At 45.8% G+C, this 21,535-nt stretch overlaps 1 protein-coding gene across 1 annotated transcript in view; it reads left to right on the forward strand.

Annotated features, from left to right (window-relative positions):
* The window catches only part of KCTD3 (potassium channel tetramerization domain containing 3), a 96,678-nt gene that overhangs the window by 34,895 nt on the left and 40,248 nt on the right, over positions 1-21,535 (forward strand). Inside the window, exons 5-8 of the mRNA XM_068232880.1 lie at positions 1,564-1,622; positions 2,346-2,426; positions 9,382-9,507; positions 19,818-19,908. Coding sequence (XP_068088981.1) covers positions 1,564-1,622; positions 2,346-2,426; positions 9,382-9,507; positions 19,818-19,908 — 357 coding nt within the window. The remainder of the gene's footprint in view (positions 1-1,563; positions 1,623-2,345; positions 2,427-9,381; positions 9,508-19,817; positions 19,909-21,535) is intronic.

The raw sequence follows: 21,535 nt of genomic DNA on the forward strand, positions 1-21,535 counted from the left end.
GCTACAGTACAGAACTCATCCCTAACTGCCTCCCAAAGGATCAAGTCCCATGTATATGCACCTTTAGAATGGGGCATGCTTCCAGGACTGGCGCTTCCATAGGGGCAAACGTGACTATGAGCCAGCAGCTGGACCCCCCAGGTCTCCCCTCAACTTTCTTGTGGTCCCTGTGGCAAAGTTTTTGGCAGTGTAGCGACTCACCTGTCCCAGCTGGCGCTCTAATCCATTAGTCTGTGATTTATTGCCTTCCCATCTTCTTCCCTGCTGGCCGCATCTTCTAAGTGACCCAGTGGCATATTGGGAAATACAACTAAGAAAACTTGTTGGAGGCGCCCAGAAGATAATTATTTTAGAGACACTGAAGTGTTTAAAAAAAAATCTTTTTATTTAATAAATGTGTTTAACCTAATAGCCCTAACTAAACCGCCGCATCCCCGCGGCTGTAAGCTATCTAAATCCCCCTAACTCCCCCCTCCCTCTCCCCTGCAAAATCCACGATTTTCTCGGTCGTGGATTTTGCTGCCCTAAGCGCTTCCGTGTGAGGCAGAGTTATGAGCTGCAGCCCTGCCTCTCAGCGCGTCTGTCAGCAACGGATCTCCGCCTCTCACCCGCCCCTCTCACAGCTCTGCCTCACACGCGTCTGTCAGCAACGGATCTCCGCCTCTCCCCCGCCCCTCTCACAGCCCTGCCTCACACGCGTCTGTCAGCAACGGATCTCCGCCTCTCCCCCGCCCCTCTCACAGCCCTGCCTCACACGCGTCTGTCAGCGACTGATCTCCGCCTCTCCCCTGCCCCTCTCACAGCCCTGCCTCACACGCGTCTGTCAGCGACTGATCTCCGCCTCTCCCCTGCCCCTCTCACAGCCCTGCCTCACACGGAAGCGCTGCCCGGATTGCCCCCACGGGTAGTTTGGGGGGATTTTGTTAGATTAGAGCGGCGCGAATGCGGCGGTTTAGTTAGGGCTGTTAGGTTAAACACTTTAATTAAATAAAAAGCTTTTTTTGAGACTTCAGAGTCTCTTTAAATCATAAAGTCTAAGAGTAATTTGGTCTTACATCCATAAATGGACAAACCATATAAGTAAAAGTTTTTAATGATGCACAAAAAAAGACAACGCGTTTCACAGGTACTGGCCGGCTTCCTCAGGTCAATAACAAAGTGCCTAAGTCTGTAGCAGTCACAGCTGTGGTCGCCTCTTTATATTACGTAATAACATGCACCAAGTCATGGAGGAGCGGCGCTCCTGCAAGGATGTAGATGGGAACGCAGGGAGCAATGGACCAATGGAGGATCCAGCCAGGATAGGCGTGGCTGCACTGCCAAACACTGCAGGGCTTTTTTTTGGTGCTCACCGCCTTGCGCCAAAGCTTGGCTCGGCTATAGCAGTAATGCTATAGTCCGTGCCCCGCTCACGGGTAATTCAGGCATCTGGTGGCCTTCAAATGTTTTCTCTATCCGATTTACCTGGGTGCCCCATTGTAACTGGAGCCGGCCCTGCATGCTTCCAATTTTGTCACCCAAATCTCTGTGAAGTCTTTTGTAACCTTCTCCTGTGTCTTCCAGGGGGGTCAGCCTCAACGTTCTGCGCCACGAGGCGGAGTTCTATGGAATCACTCCTCTAGGTAGGTGTCCACAGGTCCCGCTGGGTCATTTTCCATTATTTTGCATGCCAGAGTAGTTATTCCATGTTTCCAGACTAGATATGTCACTGGAATCTGGCAAATCAACATTTTGTTTCTTGTACCGCTGGTTGATAATTGAGATGCTGATTGAATGCACAACAATGCTGCAGATTCATTGGTTTCCAAGCTATTCCAATTGGTATGAAAGGTAAAGATTTCTCTTGGGAAAGGGGGTGTCGGCTACTGATTGGGATTCAATCCTGGGTTAAAGGAAGCATCCGAGCAGGGAAACACAATGAGATCTACTTAGGGCTTCCTCCAGCCCCCAGCAGCCTCTACATCCCTCGCCACAGCTCCGGGGTCCCAGGATCCTCTCTGTTTCAGACGCCGACTTGCGCGCTGGTGTCATTTGGAGTGTTCTGCGCAGATGCAGAGCTAGTACACTGCAAAACCGCAAGCAGCTCTCGCGCAGGTGAGGTCGGCATATGAAACGGAGGGATCCCAGGACCCCGGAGCTGCGGCGCGGGACATAGCAGCTGCCAGGGGCTGGAGGAGGCCCCGGGTAAGTAGATCTCATATTGTTTCCTTTTAAAGTTCCCCCAGTCAAACATTCCTCTGCTTGAGGCCATCTCTGCTACTTTGGTAATATTGGAAGACACTATTACTTGCTGTCCAGAGTGCTGTAACATCCCCCACTGAACACTTTAATATTTATTTTTCCAGTAAGAAGATTGTTATTATGTGAAGAACTGGAACGCTCATCCTGTGGCAGTGTCCTGTTTCACGGCTACTTACCTCCTCCAGGTACCTCTTATCCTTTTGTGAGATATGTATATACAGTACAGACCAAAAGTTTGGACATGCCTTCTCATTCAGAGTTTTCTTTATTTTCATGACTATGAACATTGTAGATTCACACTGACGGCATCCAAACTATGAATTAACATATGTGGAAGTATAGTACATAACCAGAAAGTGTGAAACAACTTAAAATATGTCATATTCTAGGTTCTTCAAGGTAGCCACCTTTTGCTTTGATTACTGCTTTGCACACTCTTGGCATTCTCTTGATGAGCTTCAAGAGGTAGTCACCTGAAATGGACTTCCAACAGTCTTGAAGGAGTTCCCAGAGATGCTTAGCACTTGTTGGCCCTTTTGCCTCTACTCTGCGGTCCAGCTCACCCCAAACCATCTCGATTGGGTTCAGGTCTAGTGACTGTGGAGGCCAGGTCATCTGGCGCAGCACCCCATCACTCTCCTTCCTGGTCAAATAGCCCTTACACAGCTTGGAGGTGTGACTGGGGTCATTGTCCTGTTGAACAATAAATGATGGTCCAACTAAACGCAAACCGGATGGAATAGCATGCCGCTGCAAGATGCTGTGGTAGCCATGCTGGTTCAGTATGCCTTCAATTTTGAATAAATCTCTAACAGTGTCACCAGCAAAGCACCCCCACACCATCACACCTCCTCCACGCTTCACGGTGGGAACCAGGCATGTAGAGACCATCCGTTCACCTTTTCTTTTTTCCAAGCAAGCAATGTCTCCCCGCATGCATATACTTCAGACAGCGGTGGAGGATGAGCAAGTGGGACACTTCTGCGGGTGGTAGCGGGCGTGGCCAAGCGCCCGCTTTTTAACGGGCGGGCAATTTTACTAGTATACCATATATGGTTATTGACCGAGCAGTGTATCTGCCTTTTTCCCGCTGAGTGTTGCGTTTTTCCATTTGCCGTGCTAGGTTTTAGTTTTTGTTCCATGCAGAAAAGCTGCCTCCAGAATGTCCGCTTACGCCTCTCATGTTGGGTCCAGCGTACTTTCTCGTGGAGTATTTCAGTCATTAAGAGACTAATAAAGTGCCAAATGACTTTTCTGTTCATTTACTGAGCTACGAGTCCTCTTTTAAAAGGTTATTATTTCACTAAGTGCCGAATTAATAACATGAATTACAGTAATGAGTTTAATGGCTGGAATCTGTCCATTGTTAAGTGGACCGTAAAACCGGTTTTATATGTTCTGGCCTTTTCCGTGTCTTTTCTGGAACAAATAGTAGAGATCTGTTCCGTTTTACCGAGAGAACTGTTATGTCTGCATTATGAGTTCAAGGAGAACCGCAACATGTTACATAGAGACATCACCATAGTCACTTAACTGTCCCAAAGAGGGGCTCACAATCTAATCCCTACTATAGTCTTATGTCTAGATCGTCTAGAGTATGTATCGTAGGCTGGGGCCAGTTTAGGGGGAAGCCAAGTAACTTATCTGTGTATGTTTTGGGGGGATATGGGAGGAAACCTGAGTGCCCGGAGGAAACCCATACAGACACGGAGATGTTGACCTGGCTGGGATTCAAACCAGGGACCCAGATTTGCAAGGCGAAAGCGCTAACTACTGCGCCACCGTGCTGCCCATCCCCTTTTCCCATACAGTAGAATCCCTTTATAGTGAACTTCAAGGGACCTGGCCAAGTAGTTTACTACAGTAGATTCTCGGTTATCCGACTCTTAACTGTGCTCTAAGGGTGCTTTCTGGCTGCTTGAGACTCGATGTTAAAAATGGGCCATGCTAATACAGTACTGTACCCCACTTTATATGCGTACCATGAACTCTGTATTAAATGTTAAAATACAGTAATTGAAAGTATAACCTTGGGAGAGCCGTGGAACCCAGTCATTAAGCACAGCAGAGTCCACAAATGCCCTAAGAAGTTACCTTCACCACTGTGATAGGGGTTTATTTCTTAGGTGATTCCTTTAAGGGCCAAGAATACCGAGGTGAGAAGTAGGGAGAGACCGGGAGCCCAATGGTGCAGTATCGGTAGGTATAGGGAGGATAACATTATACAGCTATATACTCACAAAGGTGGGTGGCAGTCCCTGCAACCACCGTATAGGCCTGCAGGGAATTAACCATCCCAGCTCCAGGTCCTGCTGGATATTGGACGGTCGCTCTCCTGTAGTACAATAGACTTTCCAGAAATACTGCAAAGCTATTACCTCCAAAGGAGGTCTGACTGGTATTGGGTAGGATGGAGGCGCCCAATGTGTGTTCTGTTTTAGTATTTTTAAATGAAATAAAAAATGATTTAATAAAAATAGAGGCAATTGCTTACCTCTCCAGAAGATATAGACACGAGTCCAACTGGAAAAAAAAAGCAATGCGACAACGCGTTTCACGGGTCATGGCCCGCTTCCTCAGGTCAATACAAAATGCCTTGCCTCTAATGTGGCGCCTACACTCTATCCCCTATGCGGTCAAGGCATTTTGTATTGACCTGAGGAAGCGGGCCATGACCAATGAAACGCGTTGTCACATTGCGTATTGAATAAAAACTTTTTTCCAGTTGAACTGGTGTCTATATCTTCTGGAGAGGTAAGCAATTAGCTCTCTTTTTAGTATATAATTTTTTATTTGTATTTAAAAATACTAATCACCAATATGAGTACTGCCGGTGATTTGTGCTGGTTGGTTGAGAGTGAGACTGCTAGTTGAGTTCTGGATAATCGGGACTATACTGTTTAGGAATAATCATACATTGTACTGTATATCTAAAGGAATGGGGGGAGGGGGGTAGTATTCAATATGTATACTTGGAGGCAGTGTATTTTTTAAGGTTGTAGTTAGTAAGGCGCACAAGTTGGCCAGAGGTTGAATGGGGTATGCCCTGAGTTAGAGCGTATGCTTGTTGGAAAAAGTAAGCGCTTAGGCCCAGTGCACACCAAAACCCGCTAACAGATCCGCAAAATGCTAGCAGATTTTTAAACGCTTTTTTTTATTTTTCTGAGGCGTTTTGCGGATTGCTGCTGTGGATTTCAGTGTAGTACATTTCATATATTGTTACAGTAAAGCTGTTACTGAACAGCTTCTGTAACAAAACCGCCTGGCAAACCACTCTGATCTGCCGTTTTTCAGAGCGGGTTGCGGTTTTCCTATGCTTAAAGAGGAACTCCAGTGAAAATAATGTAGTAAAAAAAGTGCTTAATTTTTTACCATAATTATGTATAAATGATTTAGTCAGTTTTTGCTCATTGTAAAATGTTTCCTCTCCCAGATTCACATTCTGACATGGTGACATTTTTACTGTGGGCAAGTTATGTAGCTGCTCCTAGCTATTTTGGCTGTTAGAGACAGCTGTAAACAGCTAATTCCTGTCTGTGAACATTGTTACATTGTGGCAGTTTGCCCAGAGTACCGAGGTGCTCAGAGCTTCTTGTGGGAGGGGTTTCAGCACAAAATCAGTCATACAGCGCCCCCTAATGGTCTGTTTGTGAAAATCATTATTTCTCATGTAAAATGGGGTATCAGCTACTGTTTGGGATAAAGTTCAATTCTTGGTTGGAGTTTCTCTTTAACATTGAGGTAGAAACGCCTCCGCAATCCAAAAAATGCCTCACCCCGGGAGGATTCGTTTCTGCAAAACTCCTCCCGCTGTGGTGTGCACCACCCCATTGAGATACATTACCCTAGCGTATCTGCATAAACGCTCAAAAAGCCGCTCAGTGTGCCCCAGCCCTTAGAGAGACACTGAAGCAAAAAAAATAATTGTGATATAATGAATTGGTTGTGTAGTACGGATAATTACTAGAACATTAGTAGCAAAGAAAATAGTCCATATTTTTATTTTCAGTTATATAGTTGTTGTTTTTTTGTTTTGTTTTTTTATAACATTGCATCATTCTCTAGTATTTGCAGTTTACACACTACTCAGCATTCTTAATCATTTTACAGAGCAGGCTAGTGGACTTTTGAACTGTCCTCTGCAGAAAAAACAAAATACAGTTATAGACACTTGAGATAATAATAAGCTTCAGAAGACAGAGCTCTCATGGAGATCAGTGGCTCTTTTGCATAGATAACTGGAGTTTTTTAACTCTTCCTGTACTGGAAACAATATTAGACTCCTATCTCTGCTGCTAATGTTTTATTTACTAGCTGTAGTACACCTACAAATCATTATATCGTAAGTTTATTTTCACTTCAGATTCCCTGTAATGATTTAGAAGGTTATAGAGTAGCATTAAGGTGGCCATACACATACATTATGGGCAGAATCGACAGAGACAAATTTATCTCTAATCTAATCTGATTAGAGATAAATTTGTCTCTTGTCGATAGTGCCCATACACTACAGTCTGATTCCCGTCCACTTTCAGCGTGAAATCTTCAGGGAACCGGCTGAGCCCGCCACCTCCGCACCACCGCCCCCAAATGTATAAATGTGCCCCCCTGTGTGTGCATTTAAACGTTACCTGTCCTGTAGCTGCTTCTGCGCGGCGTCTCGTAACCTCCAGGCGGCTATCCGTACACGCTACTGCCGCCTAGCGTCTGACATCGGCGCATAACGTCTGACGTCAGACACTAGGCTCCAGTGACGTGTAAGGATAGCTGCCCGGAGGTTACGGGACATCGCGCGGAGGCTGCTACAGGACAGGTAACGTATAAATGCACACAGGGGGGCACATTTATACATTGCGACGGGAGTTTCGTCGTCTCGTCGTTCGTTCTGGAAATCGCCGCCGTACTGCCGACCAAGCAACTTCAGCCCGACATCTTACAGCATGGGCGATAGACAGAGCGACCAATTTCGGCACAGAAATTGGTCGCTCTGTCTATCGCGCATGCTGCAAGATGTCGGGCTGAAGTTGCTTGGTCGGCGGTACCGCGGCGATCGGGCATGCACTTGGCGGCAACGATTTTCATCCAATTCGATTATAGTAATCAAATTGTATGGTTGATCGGCCGCCAAGTCGCCTGATGTATGGCCAACTTTACTCAACCTTTTCACCCTGGAGGAAGCCCTGCAAATCGTTTATGGATCTCGAGGAACCCCTGCATTTATTTTGCAGGAGGCGTGGTCTTTAGAAGTAGGTGTGGCTGTTTTTCACTCCCCCCCCCCCCCCCCACTACACTGTCACTCATTATACTGTCTCCTTATCCTAGGGCTTATTATTAATGTGCTCATTATTCTGACCCCCAATTTAGTGCTTCATTTTACAGTGTCCCCTATGATAGTGTACTCTAATCCTTCCCCCCCCCCCCCCCCAGCCCACCAATGGGAAAAATGCTAAGGAACCCCTGCAGAGTACTCAAGGAACCCTGGTTGAGAAAGCCTGTTGTACAGTGTCGGATGTTGTGTGAAAGGGGGTTCATTCTAGAGATGTATTCGGTAAAGAGACTCTGTAACATTTTAGCCTTATTTCTTCTATTCTATAAGTTCCTATAGCTGTTCTAATGTGCTCTGTCTTGCTGCAGCCTTTTCTAGTTGCACAGTGGCTGTGTTATCTCTGTTATATGATCTAATCTTCTCTCCTCTGTCGGGTCTGTCAGGCAGGCAGTCAGGCTGGAATGTGCTGTGCTGCTTGTGATTGGATAGAAGCTATACACACCGTATCCACGCCCCCTGCATACTTTGTATGAATTACGTACTGAGCTACTCTCAGCCTATCACATGCTATGTCTTTTGTTTGTAAACACTGCCTAAAACTGGCAATTACAAGCCAGGATTGCAGCAGAGAGTGGCAGAAACAGCACAGATGGGCCCAGGAGCACATAATGAATAGAATGGTATGCTTTTTATTGTAAGAATTTTACAGTACAGATTTTCTTTAATGCAAGGAGGTGATTGTAGAGCAGGGCCGGATTTACCATAAGGTACTGTAGGCACGTGCCTACAGGCGCCTGATGGAGAGGCGGCTTACTCCCTTCCCCAAATGCCTCCCTTCCCTATGCGGAGTCCTGTTAATAGTGTAAATTAGAAGCTACTCACCCTAATCTCAGCATTCGACTGATGAGATCTCCTTATAGTCAGGGCATCTCTGGCTACTTAGCATTAGGTAACCAGAAGTACCCTCAATATTAAGGGACTCCTGTAACTACCTATGACAGGCAAGTGAGAAGTGACAGCGGGGCCAGCTAGCACACTGGCAGGGCGGGTTGGCGGGTGTTTGTAGGGTTCATGGAGGGTGAAATCTAAGGTGCCAGGACATCTGTGCCTATAGGCTCCCGTGAGCTAAATCCGGGCCTGTTGTAAAGCATGACAGAAGAAGCTCATTTGCAGATCTGAGATTGCGATTGGGTTGGTATCTGGAAGCTAGTGGGGAGATGTACAGGGGAGAGAGATTGTGGAGTGTTTTGTAGGTTAGGGTCAGGAGTTTAAAATAAATGCTCTCACTATTTGGTAACCAATGGGGAGCTTGGCAGAAAGGAGCAGCAGAGGAGGAGCGAGAAGAGGGATGAATGAGCCAAGCAGCCGAGTTTAGTACAGATCAGAGCGTGGGGCCAGTCTGTTAGCTGATAGTCCACACAGTAGTAAAGTGTTCTCCCGAGAATATTTTTGCAGCCGGGTGGCATGAAAAAGTAGCCGGGTGGGGTGCGAGGGGGAATGTAGGTCCAGTGCAACTCTACATACAGCATAGGAGGAGGATGAGGAAGCGAGCCGATGGCAGCCGGGTACTTGCCAAAATTAGCTGGTTGGAGTACCCGGCTAAAAGAACCTGGGGAGAGCACTGTAGTATGTTACAGTAGTTCAGAGGAGATATTATAGGAGCATTTACTAACATTTTAGTTGTGAGCTGAGTGAGGAAATGTCAGAGGGATGATATGTTTTTGAATATTTGAATCACAACGTTCAGTTGTTTGTATTTCTCATTTTTTTTTTTTTTTTTAACCATGATGATTAAAGAGTAAGAGAAATATGAATAAACCTCACCCGGTCAGATTGAGGCATTTACATGCTTTTGTCACCTTGTCTCTTTGCAGCTATTCCCAGCCGTAAGCTGACATGCGAGGCCGCGTCCTCCAGCCAGAGGGCGTGTGAAGGGACCGCCCAGGGCAGTGCGCAGCAGCAGCCCACCCTCTCTGCTATAGAAGGCATGGCCAAGCTGGGTAAGCACCGTTCCAGCATCACTGCTATGTGCGCCGCTGTATGCGGCTCTCTATCGTTATTGTATATCTAGGTACAGAAATGGGATTGCATTCAGTGTGGCTGGGCTGAAATAACCTATTGCTTTTTTTTTTTTTTTTTTTTATCTTGAATTTTTTTTTCTAGTTACTACACTGTTTTCTATGTACATAAATCAAGAGTTAGAGGAACTGTAGTGAAAATAACGTAATGATTACTTTTTTTTTTTTTTTTTACAATATTCATTTATAAATTATTTAGTCAGCGTTTGACCATTTGCATTTTTCCTCTCCCTGATTTACATTCTGAAATGTATCACTGGTGGTGACATCTTTAGTCCTGCCAGGTGATCTGTGCGGAATGTTTGTTACTGAGAGTTCTATGCACAGAGCTGCTAGCTTGACAGTTAAAGGGGTTCTTTAATCTGTTGTACAAAGAAAAAAAGTTTCACTTACCTGGGGCTTCTACCGGCCCCCTGCAGAAGTCCTATCTTGTGCCAGTCCTCAAGGATCCTCATGTCCCCTGGAGCAGGTCACTTTCCATTTTTTCGTCTAACCAGACAAACGCGTGGAGACGGGAGTGAGGATGCGAACGGACGCGCAGGTGGAGTGGCGTTCGTCTAGTTAGACGGAAAAAATGGAAAGTGTCCAGCTATGGGGGACATGAGCATCCTTGAGGACCAGCGCGGGACAGGACTTCTGCAGGGGCCCGGGAGAAGCCCCAGGTAAGTGAAACTTTTTTTTGTTTGTTCTTCTTTTACAACCGGTTAAAGAACCCTTTTAAAAAAAAACTGTTATATCCCATAATGCTACGAGGTTCACAGACAGGAAACTGTCAGGACCATGGTCATGACATCACACTGTGGGAGGGGTTTCACCACAATATCAGCCACACAGACCCCCTCCTGATGGTCTATTTGAGAAAATGTAAAGCTCTCTCATGGGAAAGGAGACAACAGCTACTGATTGGAATGAAGGTCAATCCTGGGTTAAAGTTTCTCTTTAAAGGGAACCAGAGAGGAACGAAAAAAAAAAAAAAAAGCTTTTATACATACCTGGGGCTTCTTCCAGCCCCATAAGCCTGGATTGCTCCCACGCCGCCATCCTCCGCTTCCTGGATCGGCGGTTCCAGGTCCTGTCACTTCCAGCGGACGCGTCCAATTGTCCGCATCACTAGGGGTTCCCTCCATACCCGTACGCATGCGGCTGCGCAGTAAGCATCCTCACGCGTACGTATATGGAGAGAGCCCCTGTGATGCGAAGAATTGGCCGCGTCTGCCGGCCAACTGGCGGCCATGACGGGACTCGGTACCGGCGGATCCAGGCAGCAAAGGACGGTGGCGTGGGAGCGATCCGTGCGTATGGGGCTGGAGGAAGCCCCAGGTATGTATAGAATCTTTTTCCTGGGGCCTCTGGTTCCCTTTAAAGGTACATTACAGAGTACAGCCTCAAATAAAAGATCACTGGCCCATATAAATAATCAACCATCAACAAATCAGATGGTGGGCAACTGAAAGTCAGTAAGTCGCAGAGCCTGCCCCGGCATCAGGCCTGATGTGTATAGGGCAGTGTTTCTCTAACCTGCCCTTGTGACTCCCCCGCGGTGCATGTTTTGCAGGCAGCCTCGCCTATACACGGGGGTGGGGTAATTAGTGTCTCAGCTACATTTCAGTGCTACAGAAACCATTTTGTAAACCATCTATACTTGTAGATCAGCTAACACTTTTGAGCCTTGAGTGTGGACTTATCTGAAGTCTTTGTCCTCCAGTTTGACCACCCCCTACTATGCCCTCCGCCATCCCCTCCACAGGGACCATATATTGGGCAGTGGCGTAGCTAGACATAGCAAAACGTTCATGGGGTCCTCCGATGTAGGCATTCTTGGGAAAGGCCACCTACCTCTACCTTATGGATATGAGCTAACTGGGAGATTTGCTTTCTCATGCAATCTACACTGCATATAGTCCATGGGCAGTTAGATAAAATCATAGGGTGGAGGAACACAAGAAAGTTCAATACATCAAGTACCACCTGGGCCCCCTCTACTCCAGGGCTCCATAGCAGCTGCTATGACTATTGCTACGTCCTTGATACTGAGTAAGTGTATGGTTGCGTGCCATAGTTTATGCTTATTTTTCCAGGGTTCCAGCAGCAGCTTTGGCAGCTCCAGTTGACTTGTGTGAGCTCTGGGATATTGACTTTGGTCATGTGACTGTGAGCCGTGTGCGGGCTCTGTCATGTGACATTCATCAAGATACTGTCCTGGAACTCTCAGGAGGAGTCAGAAAATGCACCAAAAATCAGACTAAGAACTGCCAGTATAAAATAAGACACGGGGATTCCTTGAAAGTCTCATGTAGTACAGTAGTAATAAGTTAAAGTGAACCTCCGGACTAAAAATCTACTCAGCAGCACTGGAAAGGTTTGGTGTATCTTTAACAGTTTCACAGCATCAGAACTTTGTTCTTCTTACATAAGCCTTATTTTTAGCTGCACAAAAACTTAAGCTCCGCCCCATCAAAGAAAACTGCCCGGGCTTTTTTTCACTGATGCTGTGCAAAGCATAATGGGATTTCCTATGTTGTTGTTCACGTTGCCCAGCAACTGGGAGGGGTAATCAGCAAACAGGACAGTTGGAACTGTGTCTCATGCTCCCTGTCACCTCCTTTTAACCAAAAAGATGGCTGCCCTCATGAAATAAAATATTTGCCTGTTCTTTTAAAAACAGGGTGGGTAAGAGATTCTATTACCTATCTATTTTAATTAACATAACTAATGTAACTTAATGACAGTATGTTTGTTTAGGCTGGAGTTCCTCTTTAAGCCTTTGCACACTCTCATGCAAGTCAGTCATCCAGGAACCACTTCTATTCCTACAGCTAAGTTAAAGTGGTCCTGAACTCTTGCACAGGACAGAAGGAAAACGTATAGAAATGCACCCTGTATGTATTGAGAGAGTTTAGCCTGTCTTATTCCCCCCTCATCTGCCTTGGCAGAGTAGCTAATTTGTAAACACAGGATGTTAACACTTTATCTACTTCCATGAAAGCAGGAAGTGGACACACTGCAGATTTATTGCGGGATTTGTATCAGCTGTCACAAAAAATGTTTTCTTTAAAGGTTATGCCGTTGCTTATTTTTTAGAGCAGAGAAGAAGTACTGAATACAGGTCCACTTTAAGCAAACCTATTAGCACATACTTTATTATCTTCTGCTCCGTTTATATTGTGTCCCTTTAAATGCAGATCAGCATATGTGGGTAAAAGAAAAAAAAAAAAAAAGTAACTGCAGCCTGCCTGCACTGTAATTTTCCCCCCAACGATCATGTGATTCACCATAAAGAGCGATCTTTAAAGCGACTGCAGCGCCTTACTGCCCCGCTGGGCCCTTAAACGGGCTTGCTGTCTGAACATATGTACCCATCATGCCAATGAGGCATTTATATACATGGCACAGAGCGCTGCTGACGCCTCCTCCCGCCATCAGACCTTTACTTCCAAGGGGGAGATCAGCGCTCCCTCCATGAGCCCCGCTCTCTACCAGCAACAAAGACTTCAAATCTACGCATTGCACTCCTGACTCGCAATAACAGTCGTTACCAGGGAAATGTGCGCGCCGCTGGCAGCGACCGGGGAGGCCGCTAATGAAGAGATCACGCTCTCCCTGACATCTCAACATCGCTTCCATGAGAGAATTCTGCCCTTTTTCTTTTTTTTTCCTTTCGTTCTTTTAAACCGCAGTTACGGCCGAAAATAAATATAGAATCAATGCCTGTAAGAGCCGCACTTGTAGACATTGGCCGTGTTGAGCAAAACTCTTATTATTAAGTATGGCTGGCGGTTCCTCCTTAAGAGACTTATGATTTAGTGAGCGTGTCACTTTCAATAGCCCCATTCCACCGGAGGACGGTCTCACGAGCTCAGATTTGAGAAGCAGTGATGGATTCGTGATGGTGATGCAATTACGGGACTTGCCAGGCGTGTACCTGACCTGTTAGATAAATGGAGGTGCCGCGCGTGCATACGCACGCTCCCGCCCCCCCCCTCCTCCTGCTTCCTCCTCCTCACATCCTCACCTCCTCTGCTCCACGCTAACATTTGTTCCGTACAACTGTCCAGCCATCGGTCTTATTTGGGAGCCCAATTTTCTTTTTCCTATCTGGGGTATTTGGGATGGCGCAACCAAGACTATAACTTACTTCCAGCTTCATAAAAATGAACATGGATTATTCCATTGTGGACTAGGAAAAAAGGACAATGGGATACCTTTTTCATTTAAAGAGGAAGTACACAAAGCATTAAAGGGGACCTGAAGATTATTATTTTTTAGCAAACAGTTTCACTTACCTGGGGCTTCTCCTAACCCCCTGCAGCCGTCCTGTCCCGCGCCGGAGCTCAAACATCCTCCCGTCCCCCGCTGTGACTCTATTTCTTCACCGCTGACTTACGAGTCGACGTCCACTGTGACGTGAGCGTCCTGCGCAGGTGCAGTATGAGGAAATCTCACTGTGCCTGCGCATTACGCTCCCGCCGACGGGAGCATGAATGAGGATGCGTGCGGCCAGGCCTGCGCATTCGCAGTGGATGGCGTTTGGCGAAAGAGAAAGTGGGCCGCGGCGGAGGACCAGAGGATCGGTCTAGGTATGCACGGGCACAGGATGGCTGCAGGGGGCTGGCAGAAGCCCCAAGTAAACTTTTTTTTTTTTTTTTTCTAGCAATCTTGAGGTTCCATTTAAAGGGGGGTCTGAACTCAGAACTTCTCTCTGCTCTGAAAGATGAGCAACATCATAATCATCACCTTTAACCCCTAGTCTCATGTCCAAACTAGCTACTTTAACCACTTCACCCCAAGGCGTTTTTTGCCTTAACGGACAAGAGCGATTTTCACCTTTTTAGTGCTCATCCCTTTCATTTGCCAATAGCTTAATCACTACTGATCACAATGAAATGATCTATATCTTGTTTTTTTCACCACAAATTGGGCTTTTTGGGGTTGATATTTATTTTCAGTAATTGCTTTATTTTGTATGCATTTTAAAGGGAAATACAAGGAAAAAATGAAAAAATACACTATTTCTCCAATTTCATCCCCTATGGTTTTAATATGAACACTGCTACTGTACATAAAACCCACACATTTTATCTGCCTATTTGTCCTGCTTATCACAACATCTTAATTATGTCTCTAGTACAAAGTATGGTGACAATATATCGTTTGGAAGTAAAGGTGTATTTTTTTTTTTTTGGGTGAGTTTTTTTTCCACTATTTTCACGTGCACAGGAATGGGAGCGCGCACGTGCACACGCACAGCGGCAGCAGCACTGTCTGACTTATAAAAACGTCCTGGAGCCATTAAGAGGCTCTAGCAGGACGTTTTTATAAGTCAGCTTGTCATTAAGTGGTTAGAGGTTAGAGTCGCTTCCAGCCGCGACCGCACTCGTGCACTCTTCCAACTGTGAATGATTGCTGCTACCAACAGTCCTTTACATAAAGGTCCAAGGATTTTTTTTTTAAGTTAAAGTGACCGCGAGTAAAAAAAAGTTTTTTTTTTTTATTTATTTTTATTTTTTTTTACCAGTTCACCCCCAAGTGGTTTTTACTCTAACGGACTAGAGCAATTTTCACCTGTCAGTGCTCCTCCCATTTATTCCCTAATAACTTTATTACTACTTATCACAACAAAATGATCTATAGCTTGTTTTTTTTCGCCACCAATTAGGCTTTCTGTGGGAAGTACATTTTGCTAAGATTTTTTTTTTATTCTAAGTACGTTTTAAAGAGAAAAATAAGAAAATAATGGAAAAAATTCATTATTTCTCAGTTTTCGGCCATTATAGTTTTAAAATTAAATTTTCTCCTGTGGTCAAAACCAGCACATTTTGTTTGCCCAGTTGTCCCGATTATTAAACAGTTTAAATTATGTCCCTATCACAATATACGGCGACAATGCATTATGTGGAAATATAGGTGTTATTTTTCTGTTTTTTTTTTTTTTTGTCCGGTCCATAATTACAAGCCTCTATGTAGTAAAGTTATAGTAATACTCCCTCATAAAATATAAAAGCTAGTCCCTAAAACAACTATTTGTTGTTTTTTTTTTAAAACTGATTGGCTTTTGTTTTTTTTACAAGTTTTTTTTTGAGGGAAGGGCTTTGGAAGTGTAAGTTATTAATTTTATTATTATTGTGTATAAGTGTATGTATGTGACTGTATGTGTAATTTTACTTTATGGCCACAAGATGGCGCTAATGAACACTCTCCTGTTTAGGAAGTGTTCACTTTTTTTTTATTTTTTATTTTTTTTACATTTTACTGAACTGTGACGGCTTCCTGTTTTATGAATGGAATTCACTCCAGGCATTGTGATTGGGTAGAGGACCGTTCGGTCCTCTTCCCCAATCACGGAACACGGATACCTGACTAAACGGCGGGAGTGAGCGATTTATTAAAATGTTCTGTTGCCGTTAACAGGCTCAAACAGGACGTTTTAATAGGTCAGTTTGCCGTTAATTGGTTAAAGTGTTAACGCCTACCAGACTAATTAACCCCTTGTGTCTCCTATACTTAGCCTTAAAGGAGTCATCAGCCAAAAATAACTTCCTCCCCCCCACCCCCTCCGCTCGCAGACACCAGCTTGGGGTCCTGTGCCTGCGCCAGTGCCGCTGTAAAGTCCACGTTGTCTGTGGTGTACACCGCGGACAACGGCTCTTGCGCAGGTGCAGTAGAGACGACCATGAGGTCGCCCTCTGCACTAGTGGGGAACCTGGGCCAATGGCTGAGAGTGGAGCTGTCAGCGTGGTACATGTCAGCTGCAAGGGACTGGAGGAAGCCCCGTGTAAGTAGAGCGTGGAAGAGGGGAGTTATTTTTGGCTGATGACTTCTTTAAGCTTCATGGACACCTGTAATGGCTACCGTCCATAGCCATCGAATGCGATCACTAGGGCGACAACTAAGGAACTTAACGCTATATAGGTGCATTAAAATGTTGTTGCCTAGCAACGCATCTATACAGCACTGGGGTCCCCAAACTGTAGACCCTAGCGATCGCATGTAATCGCTACAAATGCACAGGCTGGCGATAAAGGCACACTACATGCCCAACTATTGATGAAATATTGCATGTGTGGTATCATTTTAACCCGGGATAAGCCAAGTAATGTACTTTGAGGTGTTTCACAACTGTGGCACTTGTCATGTAAAAATTAAGAAGGGGAAAACATGAAAAAAATGCGTATTTTTTGCGTTTATGCCTAATTTCCCTTGATAAAGTGCCTGTGAAATAAAAAAAAAAAAATTACCCAAAAAAGCCTAGTTTGTCCTAAAAAAAACAAAACAAAAACAAAAAACTTGTAGGCAGCCAAGTGGCATAGCGGAGAGATCAAATTACACTTGTGATTAGTTGTAGATGAGGGGGGAATAGACAGGCTAAATACATACAGGGTGCATTTATGTCTTTCCTTTTGTCCTGTGTAAGAATTCAGGTCCACTTTAAAGTAAGAAAAGTGAAATGTTTCCAAAATAAATTCACATAATGTATAGAGCTGAAATTGGCAGACTTACTTTTTCTAAAAGTGGCATTTCACTTTAACCATTTAAGCCCCCTGGGCGTAATTGTCACGTCCATGCGGCTGCTATTGCGCTGCTGCGCGCTCCCGTGTGCGTCTGTGCCCCCCGGTTAGCCCGGAGATCAATTGATCTAAGTCTCCGGTAGAAGGACCGCTGGCTTCTTATCAGAACCCGCCGTCTTTCTAATAAAATAAAGTTTCCCGTCCTCCTTACGCTTCCTGGAAGCGAGAGCGTTGGCTTCCAGGACTAAAAAAATTTTTTTCGACTGTAAATAGTAAAACTACATCTACATACATTTTTTTAATAAAATAAACACGCATTATTACATTTAAAATTAACTGTTTACCTCCCACACCAAAAATTAACCAAATAAAATTTTTAATGAAAAAAAAAACCATAAATGGTTACCTAAGGGTCTGAACTTTTTTAATATGTATGTGAAGAGGGTATATTAAGAACATTAGTACCCAAGTGTCTGTCTTCCTATGTCCCAGTGTCTGCCTGTCCTCCTATGTCCCGGCGTCTGCCTGTCCTCCTATGTCCCGGCGTCTGCCTGTCCTCCTATGTCCCGGCGTCTGCCTGTCCTCCTATGTCCCAGCGTCTTCCTGTCCTCCTATGTTCCAGTGTCTACATGTACCCCATGTCCCCAGTGTCCTGGTGTCTTAAGCACATACATGCAGCTGCCACTTATTCATCAGGCTGTCCCCCACGTCCCAAATAAAAACCTCTCGCAGCTTTGATCATCGCGGTATCCCCCGGTACCACTGCAGTTGGTATCAATCAGGAAGTCCCGGACGTCTTTGCAGAGAAATGTACCAATCAGGCGGGGGGCGTTGTGATTGGCCCCAATGACGGAGAGGTGGTTCCGCCCTCAAGACATTGTTCGAGCAGTGCACAGCGTGATTGGCGATTGAGGCTAGCGCCCCAACCTGGTTGGTGCATTTCTCTGCAAAGACGTCAGGGACTTCCTGATTGATATTAACTGCAGCGGTACCGGGAGACTTGCTGTCCCGGACGATGATCAAAGCTGCAAGAGAGGTATGTATTTGGGACACCGAGGAAAGCCTGATAAATAAGTGGCAGCTGCAAGTATGGGCTGAAGACATCGGGAAAACCGGGCACACGCAAACACAGATTACACGGAATACATGCAGACACGCAGATACTGGGACATGGGGAGCACACAGACACTGCTACACAGGGAGACATGCAGACACTGGAGCACAGGGGGGCATGCATACATGGCAGACATGGGGATAGAGAACACAGGAAGGAGGCGCAGGTCACGAAAATGTAGCATTCGGGCTATAAGACGCACTGATTTTTCCTCCCCACTTTTATGGTAAAAAAAAAAAAAAATACGGTAAATCATCAGGGGGCTTTGTATGGTTGATATTGTGGTGACACTCATCTCACAGTGTGATGTCAGCACCTAGGTACTGACATCACACTGTGGGATCCTTGTGGAAAATAACTGTTTCTAACTGCTAAAAAAGAAAGCAGCATCTCCTTCCAGTGACATCACCTGCCAGCAGTAAAAATTTCGCCATTTGATTAATTAAAAACAATGGTGCACAAGCCATCCTGGGGCCCCAGGAACTCTCACTGCCCGGGGCCCCAGAACCAGCATGTAACACCATATGTGAGCGCAGTCAAGCCCTGGAGCTGCCACCCCCAAGAGCCTGCACAAAGGGAAATACTCACTCCCAAACAGTCCTCTGCTGCTTTATAAAGCCTGCAAGCTGCTTATAAGCCAATAAGAAGTGCACACACACGTTACACCTAGTCTGCAGTGATTAATCAAGCAGAAGCTGAGCAGGTCAGCCAATCGTTGGAGAGGGCTTCAGTTGCATATAGACAATGGCTATATGACCAGCAGGGGGCACCAGCGTGCAGGATATTCCTTCTCATCTGCCCCCCTCCTAACTAAACTGCATAGGAATCTACAATAAAATTAAAAACAATGGTGCACAAGCCAGCCTTTGTTTTTAATTTTATTGTAGATTCCCATGCAGTTTAGTTAGGAGGGGGGCAGATGAGAGGGAATATCCTGCACGCTGGAGCCCCCTGCTGGTCATATAGCCATTGTCTATATGCAACTGAAGCCCTCTCCAACGATTGGCTGACCTGCTCAGCTTCTGCTTGATTAATCACTGCAGACTAGGTGTAACGTGTGTGTGCACTTCGTATTGGCTTATAAGCAGCCTGCAGGCTTTATAAAGCAGCAGAGGACTGTTTGGGAGTGAGTATTTCCCTTTGTGTGTTTGGCCATTTGATTAATGTCAATGTAAATCAGGGAGAGAAGATTTTGCAATGGCCAAACACTGACTAAATCATCCTACCTAATAAGAGACAAGTGTCCCTGCGTAGCACTGTCTCTGTGTCGCTGGGTCCGTGCTTTTTGCTACTGCGCTTGTGCCCAGCATGGACCCAGACAGCCATTGGGACTGGAGGACGGGGCCAGTGACGGGTGCTAGCGGCGGGTGCGCACTCTGTCAAAAAACAGACCTAGAGTCCGTTTTTAAATCACCTTGGGTCTACTAGTTTATAAATATTGTAAAAATGAAGCACTTTTATTCATTCCGTTATTTTCACCGGAGTTCCTCTTTAAGAAAGTACAGTCAGTAAGTCTGTGAGTCATGGCGATTGTGTCTCTGTGTCGTTTTTCTTCCCGGCGCTGCCAAGAGCTGCAGCGCGAAACACATATATTTTCCCCTTCTATTCTGCAGGACTCCCTGTGGATCCCCGGAAAGCTCTCATCGTGGCGGGCCATCACAACTGGATTGTCGCTGCCTATGCTCATTTTGTGGTTTGCTACAGGTATGCATTATTCATCAGGCTGGGTCTTCTTCCAGAAGTTTTTTTTTTTTATTCAGGTCATGATTGCGTTTCCCAGAGTGCTTTGTGCCCCCGTCTCCCCTCAGCCATTTCTCTTCTGGAATTAGCTCCTGCGATCACCATGACCATAAAACGAGAGCAGGATCATCTGTTCACCGACTTTACTATTAGATTAGGCTGTAAAGTAGTCTCTGCTTGAGAAACTAGTGGCGGCACAGAAGAGTGTCTGTCTGTTTCGTTAATAATGTTGTTAAGGCCCGGAGCTGAAGGCACACCACTAACTATATCGTCTGATAGCTTTAGTAAATATACTGCCCGTATATTGCAATTTTTTTGTATGTTTGTCCAACGAGGCTTCCGCAACTTTAAGTCCTGTTTAGAAGATTGTGTCACCAGAAGCAGCACAGCTGGAAGAGTTAATTGCAAGCTCTGTGGACAGGGCAGCTGCTTGTTTGGACGTTACGTTCAGGCTTTAAGGGGTCAGGACACAGACCGAAAAGGGCGCAAACGTATTAGAATCAAAGACACAACCCAACCCTTGGATCGCCACAGGTACCACACTGTGTCACGTAATATAAATAATTATATGGGCTCCCTGAGTGCCTCTGCCACCACAGGATCTTGTCCAGCGTGGCGCTAGGCCAGTGATAGGCAAACTTGGCTCTCTAGCTGTTAAGAAAATACAAGTGCCACAATGCATTTGCCTTTATGAATCATGACTGTGACTGTCAGACTCCTGCAATGCGTTGTGGGACTTTAACAGCTGTATGGTGGTTCATTAACAGCTTAAAGGTTGCCATACATCAGGCAACTTTGGCAGCCATTCGACCATCCAATTTGATTATTCTAATCGAATTGGATGAAAATTGGTGCTGCCAAGTGCATGCCCGATCGACAAAGCAACCAATTTCGGGATAGAAATTGGTCGCATGGTCCATCACGCATGCCACAAGATGTCGAGCCGAAGTTGGTTGGTCGGGTGTGTGGCGGCCGATTTAGTAACGAGCGACGAGACGACGTAACCCACGCCACTGCCCCCGCAATGTATACTGTAAATGTGTACATTTATATGTCACCTGTCGTGGAGCAGCCTCCATGCGTTGTCCATAACCTCTGGGCGGCTCTCCGTACACGCCACTGGCGCATATTGTCTGACGTCAGACGCTATGCGCCAGTGGCGTGTACGGAGAGCCGCCCGGAGGTTACGAGACACTATGCAGAGGCTGCTACAGGACAGGTAATGTATAAATGCACACACTGGGGGGGAACAATTATACATTGGGGCAGCGGCGTTGCCAATTCCCTGAGATTTCATGCTGAAATTGGACAGGAATCGGCCTTTAGTGTATGGGCAGAATCAACAAAAAGACAAATGTATCTCTAATCAGATTCGATTAGAGATACATTTGTCTCTTTGTCTAATCTGCCCATAATTGTTAGGTCTATGGGCACCCTTAACCTGCTGAGCGGTCTGGACGAGCTCAGCTCGTCCAACACCGCCAGAGGCTGCCGCTCAGGCCCTGCTGGGCCGATTTGCACCAAATAAAAAGCAGCACATGCAGCCGGCACTTTGCCAGCCGCGTGTGCTGCCTGATCGCCGCTGCAGCGC

Source organism: Hyperolius riggenbachi, chromosome 4 (genome assembly GCF_040937935.1).
Source record: "Hyperolius riggenbachi isolate aHypRig1 chromosome 4, aHypRig1.pri, whole genome shotgun sequence".
Classification (NCBI taxonomy): domain Eukaryota; kingdom Metazoa; phylum Chordata; class Amphibia; order Anura; family Hyperoliidae; genus Hyperolius; species Hyperolius riggenbachi.